This window comes from Mustela nivalis, assembly GCF_964662115.1.
Source record: "Mustela nivalis genome assembly, chromosome: 7".
NCBI classification, from domain to species: Eukaryota; Metazoa; Chordata; class Mammalia; order Carnivora; family Mustelidae; genus Mustela; species Mustela nivalis.
In genome coordinates, this window is record NC_139026.1 from 100639886 (window position 1) to 100647611 (window position 7726).

The 7726-nt window shown below is 34.9% G+C and overlaps 1 protein-coding gene across 8 annotated transcripts in view; it reads left to right on the top strand.

The window, feature by feature from the left end:
• Positions 1 to 6469, top strand: part of MON2 (MON2 homolog, regulator of endosome-to-Golgi trafficking) — a 111053-nt gene extending 104584 nt beyond the window's left edge. For all 8 annotated transcript variants that reach the window (XM_082742505.1, XM_082742509.1, XM_082742504.1 and 5 more), the window contains one exon: positions 5779 to 6469. In XM_082742505.1, the coding sequence (XP_082598631.1) occupies positions 5779 to 5942 (164 nt within the window). In that variant the 3' untranslated portion in view covers positions 5943 to 6469. The remainder of the gene's footprint in view (positions 1 to 5778) is intronic.
• Positions 6470 to 7726: the final 1257 nt, after the last annotated feature.

The window sequence follows — 7726 nt, forward strand, 5'->3', positions numbered from 1 at the left end:
TCATAACCTGATCTAAAGGCAGCCGCTTAACGACTGAGCCACCCAGGCACCCCAGTTGGCATTTTTAATACAACAAGCTTTTGTTAAAGAGGGAAGTGTATTGATTTATATTCTGGCCCAAGTACCTTAGCAGACTGGCACTTTAAGTAACATTACTTTTAATACCCAAGGAAGTTCCTAATAAATGAGTCATAGGATATTTGTTCTGGCAGTTGCTATATACTATAAGTAAATACTTATTTTTCTGTTTTCAAAATTTACCCCCTGGTGCTTTGGCCTAAAATGGTGAGTATTATACTAAATCTTAAGGAGCAATAGATTTATATTTATTCAATCCAAAGGGAGGGGTAGAGTTTGTAAGAAAATTGTGGGAGTAATACTCTGATTTCATCCCATCAAATTCAAATTTGAGCTCTCTTAAAAAATGTTCTGGTTGGTGTGCCTGGGTGGCTCAGTTGGTTAAGCCTCTGCCTTCAGCTCAGGTCATGATCTCAGGGTCCTAGGATCGAGCCCCACATTGGGGGCTCTCTGCTCAACAGGGAGCCTGCTTCCCCCTCTCTCTCTGCTTGCCTCTCTGCCTACTTGTGATTTCTCTGTCGAATAAATGAATAAAATCTTTAAAAAAAAAAAAAAAAGTTCTGGTTGATATTTCAGAGAGGGATACCATGAATTAACTTCCTAGTGACCAGTAAAATTTTTGTTACATCATAGGTCACAATTGGATTCTTTAAAAATATATTTAAGACTTAAACATTCTCCAATTAAAAATTCTCCAATTCCCATGTTATTGTTAGAGATATATTAAATATAACGAGTACATTTCAGTACATAGTGCTTGCGTGATTTTGTAGGATTTTCTGATAGCTGTCAAGAATTGAGCAGAATTTGTACAAAGGAAGAAGAAAAGAAGGGGCTCCTGGGTGGCTGAGTCATTAGGCATCTGCCTGGGCTCGGTCATGATCCTGGGTCCTGGGATCGAGCCCCACATCAAGCTTCCAGCTTGGCGGGAGGCCTGCTTCTCCTTTTCCCACTCCCCCTGCTTGTGTTCCCTCTCTCACTGTCTCTCTCTCTGTCAAATAAATAAATAAAATCTAAAAAAAAAAAAAAAAAAAAAGGAAGAGAAATGTAACTTTAAAAAATCTTTTTCTTTGCTTTTCCTTTTTTTTTTTTTAAACAAAGCCAGTGGGCCATGAATAGGGCAGTGCATTAGTGATAGATTATTTAAGTAACTGTTAAAAATTGTCTAAGAGAGTTTGAATTGTAGCTTCGGATATATGAAGTGAAAATTTAAATTAAATGTATCCATAAATGATGATGGTATTATATTAGCTATGATAAGCTTCATTAAGAAACAGGAAAATAAAAGGTAACTTCGAAAAATTCAGGCCTTTCCAGTGGAAATATGTTGGATTGCTCATAGCTATTCCAGAGTTAATTCAGGAGGACAGGTATAAGATTTGGAACCAATGTACACTCAACATTTGTTTAGGACATTTGTCATTTGTTTTGGGGCTTTCGAGGGGGGGAGAAGGCATTTGTTAGACTTATTTTTAATTTGGAGGAATTTTGTTTTTGTTTTATTTGATCTTTACATTAAAATTTGATAAGCAATAACATTACACATGGTTCAAAAATTCCAAATCATAGAAAGACATACAGGGAAAAGTTTTAAGATCATCTTTACCCTATTTTAGATCTGTCTTAACTATTCTTAACTTGACATAGGTAACCATTTTTATTATTTTGTGGATCTTTCCAAAAGTTTATTATGTAAATACCAAATATATACTCCAGTACGCCCCCAGTTTTGAACATAAATGAATATACATAATAGACCATACTATATCTACTATTCTGAATACTCTGTTTTTTTCTGCTTCATATAATATGGAGATTCTTCCATATCAATGCTTGCATCTTTTTCATTCCTTTTTGGTAGGTAGTCCAAGGTGCCCACCAAGATCTATAGTGGGCTTTTAAAAATATATTTTAATTTAAGAAATTTGAATAACTTCTCCTGAGTTTGAGATGTGATCTTAATGTATTTTTGTATTTTCTTATAACAAACCAAGACTTATTTTGTCAGTTGACTTAACATCTGGGGCATTCTAGATACTAGGTTTCAATCTGTGCAACCTTTTTTTTTTTTTAAACTGTAGTAAAATACACATACAAATTTATAATAAGCTATTTTTAAGTGTATAGTTTAGTGGTATATTCATATATATTCAATATGTATTCAAATTCAAATATATTCATAATAGTGTACTACCATCAGCACCATCTCTATAACTCTTACCATCTTGAAACTGGAACTCTACACTCTTTTTTTTTTTTTATTTATTTGACAGAGAGAGAGAGATCACAAGTAGGCAGAGAGAGGGGGAAGCAGGCTCCCTGCCGAGCAGAGAGCCCAATGCAGGGCTCGATCCCAGGACCCCGAGATCATGACCTGACCTGAAGGCAGAGGCGTAACTCACTGAGCCACCCAGGCACCCCTGGAACTCTACACTCTTTAAACAATAACTCCTTATTCCCCATTTCTTCAAGCTTCTGGCAACCACCATTCTATTTTCTATCACTATGATTCTGAGTACTCTGAGAACCTCATATAAGGTGAACCATACAGTAAATTGTCTTTTTATGACTGGCTTTTTTCACTTCGTATAATATGATCATGGTTCATTCATATCATAGAATTTTAGAGAATGTCCTTTTTAAGACTGAATAATATTTCAGTGTGTATCTGTGTCTTTGTGTGTCTGTGTGTGTATATTGTATTTTCCTTATTCATTTATCCATTGGTACACACTTGGGTTGATTCCACATTTTAGTTATTGTGAGTAATGCTGCTATGAACATGTGTACAGAAATCTCTTCAAGACCCTGCTTTCGGGCGCCTGGGTGGCTCGGTGGGTTGAGCCGCTGCCTTCGGCTCGGGTCATGATCTCAGGGTCTTGGGATCGAGTCCTGCATCAGGCTTTCTGCTCAGCAGGGAGCCTGCTTCCTCCTCTCTCTCTCTGCCTGCCTCTCTGCCTACTTGTGATCTCTCTCTGTCAAATAAATAAATAAAATCTTTAAAAAAAAAAAAAAAAAAACAAAAAACAGACCCTGCTTTCAATTCTTTTGAGTATATACCCAGAAGTAGAATTGCTAGATTATATGGTAATTCTATTTTTTATTTTTTTTAATTTTTGAATTTTTTTTATTTTTAAAGATTTTTATTCATTTGAGAGACAGAGAGAGAGAGATCACAAGCAGGCAGAGAGAGAAAGTAGATTTCCTGCTGAGTTGGGAGCCTGATATGGGACTAGATTCCAGGACCTGGAGATCATGACCTGAGCCAAAGGCAGATGCTTAATCTGAGCCACCAGGCACCACCAGGCGCCACTCTATTTTTTACTTTTTGAGGAACCACTATGTTATTTTTCACTATGGCTGTACCATTTTACATTCCAACCACAAGTGAACAAGATTCTAATTTCACCACATCTTTATGAATACTTGGGGTTTTTTTTGTTTGTTCCATTTTTATTTTTGTTTTTGTTGATAGTAGACATTTTAATGAGTAAGAGGCAAGTCCGATTGTAGTTTTGATTTGCATTTCCCTCATGATTAACGATGTTGAGCATCTTTTCCTGTGCATTATGGGCCATTTGTATATCTCCTTTGGAGAAATATCTATTTAAACCCGTTGCACATTTTTTGAATTGAGGTGTTTGGCTTTTTTGTTGCTGTTGAAGCCTTTTTATCTGCACCTTTGTGATCAAAAGCATCGATTAGAGAGCACAGATCCCTGTTACTTGGAGGCTGTGTTATTTTTGTCCACTGGCCTTTTCTGTAGGCTTTGTGCTAGCTGCTTCAGGAACATGTGCACACCTGCCGACCACATGGCTAGGAGTGAGGGATGTGTAGCTGCTACTGTGCTAAGACCTGAAATTGACCGAAATTAATCACAATAAACTGTCCAAGTCTACCCCTGCAAGTTGCAAGCCTTCAGTAGACTCCACAGAGTTCCAAAATAGTTGGCATCAAGCAGATTCTGCCAATGCAGTTGTTGTCTGGGTGGGTAGACAGACTCCTGGTACTTCCTACTCTGCCATTTTTCTAGAATCCTCTCTGTGCAATCTTTTGTCAAATGATTAGTGGAAAGTTTCACAGGCAACAGCTGGAGAAGACTGTTTAAAACTTCTTAGACTGGTGATTTTTAAAATGTTTCTTTCCTGTCAAGCAGCACAATTCTTTTTACAAAAGAAATCTGATATTGATTCCTAATATATAAAACAGATAAAAACAGCTCTGGCCTGACATTCCCTCCCTCACCATTACCCATCAGCCCTACTCCCACTCTGAGGAAGCCATTGTGTGGGTGAAGTAGGGATTAATGAACAGGTCAGCATTTCCCAAGGTTAATACTAAGCAATGATTATTAATGATGAATGATGATGAGTGGTGTCAGTAGATACTGAATATAAAAAAGTTCCATAACCAAATTAGTTTTGGAAGCCCTGAATAAAGTTAAACCTCTTCTTTTACTGCAGGTTTTTAATAAATTCATGTGAATTATGACTCCCGAAAAGGAAGATAATATATATAACATGTGTCAAACTTACCTGAACATTATTTATTTTTATAAGAAGTATCTTGAAGGACACTATTTTGAGAAACTCATTCCTTTATTTTCCAACAGAAGTTGAGATAAAGAGAAATTGGAGTGAAAAACAGAATTAAAGTTCCTCATGTATGACATAGTATTCTTTCATTTATACTATACTGCCTTCTAGATTTGAGACTTACTCCATGAAGTGTCGTATACATATACTATCTAACGAAATCTCTCAGTTGGTTTTATTCCATATTGAACTCTCAGCAATATGCATAGTACTTTCAAGAAAATAGGAATGTAATATGTGATCTCAGAGTATGAGGAAATTGTAAATTAATTAGGATATAAATAGCCAAATAGCATTCACCTATACTGGTTGTTGGTGATAGTGGTGAAGAACACAGACATGTACCTCCCCACTGAGGTTTCAATGTAGTGATATACATAAAGATTAGGGAGCAGTACAGGACAAGAATGGATCTGTGTGGTCACTTGAAACTAAAGTGAATATCAAGGACGTTACTGGGAAAATCATATAAATGTTTATATTTTTAGCATACAACTATGTTAAGAAATGGAGTTGTTTTCTCATTGTTCTTGAAATACATACTACATTATCTGGCACTTATACGGAAAATGATAAAAGTTTGAATTCCAGGTTATTTTGTCAGCTTCCAGGGCCTTCACAAATTGAAGTATCGTTTAAAATGGACGTTATCAGGGGTGCCTGGGTGGCTCAGTGGGTTAAGCCTCTGCCTTCAGCTCAGGTCATAATCCCAGGGTCCTGGAATCGAGCCCCGAATCGATCCCTGCTCCCTGCTCAGCAGGGAGCCTGTCTCCACCTCTCTCTCTGCCTGCCTCTCTACCTACTTGTAATCTCTGTCAAATGAATAAATAAAATCTTAAAAAATTAAATGGACGTTATCAAATTTCTTGGTATTGATGACTCTGCACATTGACCATATGTTTTTCCTTCATATCTTATTAAATAGTGCAGGAAATCTCCCAAAAATTAAAAAAAAAAAAAAAAAAAGAAAGGGTACACGTTTATGGAATTTCCGTATTTGGGGATTTTTTTCTTTGCCTTGTATTTAAAGGATTGTTTATGTTAATTGCATAATCTCTACTATTTAAACCACAAGTTTTTGAGATTTTATACTTTCTCATTACAGTTGATGGAAATACCTGGGCACAAGTGATTGCTTTATACCCAACTTTAGTAGAATGCATCACCTGCTCATCTGCAGAAGTCTGCTCTGCGCTTAAAGAGGCCCTCGTTCCTTTTAAGGATTTCATGCAACCACCAGCATCCAAAGTTCAAAATGGAGAATCTTGACCAGCTACAATAATTTTAAAGAGGAAAGATAGATATCTCAAGAGTATCTGATCCTCAGTGAGTCTTCTATGAGAAGGACATTTCTTACTACAAATAATTCTTGGCAGCTGTTGTTGACCTCCTTTAAATTGTACTTACCTGACTTCAGTAATTCATAATACAAGCTTACATGTCAACAAAGCCTCCTGAATGAGTAGCAGTGGAAGCCTTTAGTAAGTTAAACTGATGGAGAGAGAGTTAATGTAACTAAAACACGCCTGCTACTTTATCTTCAATTGGTGATTTAAAAGTGAGCTTATGTACAGTTTGTGGTGTATGTGATGTACTTTTTAAAATGAAAGAAAAGCTATTTCATTCAGTCAGATTTATTAGGCTGGTGTTTTTGCACCCTTTTTCAAGTACAAAAGTGTACTAAAATTTTATGCAAGATGGTACTGTAACATTCCACATTATCTATAACCAGCCTTTGTAAACAAAGGGAACTGATAAACTTGTGTGTATAATAAATGGTACAGTTCTGTATAAAATAGTTGCATTTATTATTTAAATTTTTAAAATATTGATAATGTTAAATGCTTGAAGCTAGTATTTATTATTAATACAAAATTGTTTGCTTACATTTTTACTTATAATTTGCCTTCTTAAGCAGCAGATACGCTCACCATATGATCATGCAGTTATCTCAGTGCTTATTTTAAATGTATTTACTAGTGACTATTGAACATCTGACCAGAAAGGTCATGTGAACACAGCAGCAAATAGTTTATGATTTGCTGATTTTGCAACTTTGAAGTATAGGTTATTAATACATTGGGATATATTGTAGCGCTCTGGCTCCATCATACCTCATTTCTTTAAATATCTTTCCCAGCTTTCACATAAGTCTGTCTGTTTTTATATTTGGTATCTGAATTTTAAAGACTTTTCATATTCTATTTCTACAGATTTTTTTTTTCCCACTAAGCATTTATCATTGTCTTTGAATTATGACCCAGGCAAGATGATTCCAGATTTCCTAACTTTTGCCTGTGAAGTTTCGTTCATTTCAGTGTTTCATTTTGTATTGTCTTCTCAAGAAGAAAAATAACTATGCTAACTCATAAATATAAAATGTGTGTGTATTCCAAAACAATGAGAAGTGTATTTTTGGAGATAGTGAATCATTTAGAAGTACAGTAAACTTTCTGTCATGGAGTAAATTGCTAATTTTGTTTCACTTTGCTCTCAGTGAAGAAGAAAAATGCTCTTGAGTACATTAACATAATTGTTTCTTAAAAAACTAACCTAGATCACTGTATTTTTTATTTAATGGATTATGATATTACCATATTTTTCTTAGTTAAATTTTCTTAAACATGTAAAGATGCAAAGATGTTTAAAACAATGGTTAAGAAATCATAATGGTTTCAGTATTGTGTTAATGTGCTAGAAGGCCTTTGATTTTAATAGAATTTATACATTTCAGCCTCTCAAATAAATATAAAACTAGGGAAGATACTAGAATTGAGTAATAGATGAGAAACAATTTTGAGGCTATTGTAATTGTGTAATTATTTAATTTGCACTGTTATCTATAAACATGGTAAGGTCTTTTTTGGAGGGGATATTATTTTTATTTACCAGAATTAATGAATTTCTATTTTATAATTTCACCTAGAATTAAGGTAAATTATGGCATTTCCTCCAGTGTATCTCCAGCATTTTCCTTAAAGTTGTAAAAAAAAAAAAATACATTCAAGCTGTGTGTTTAGTTTATTTCCTACATTTGAATATGTTAAATTAAG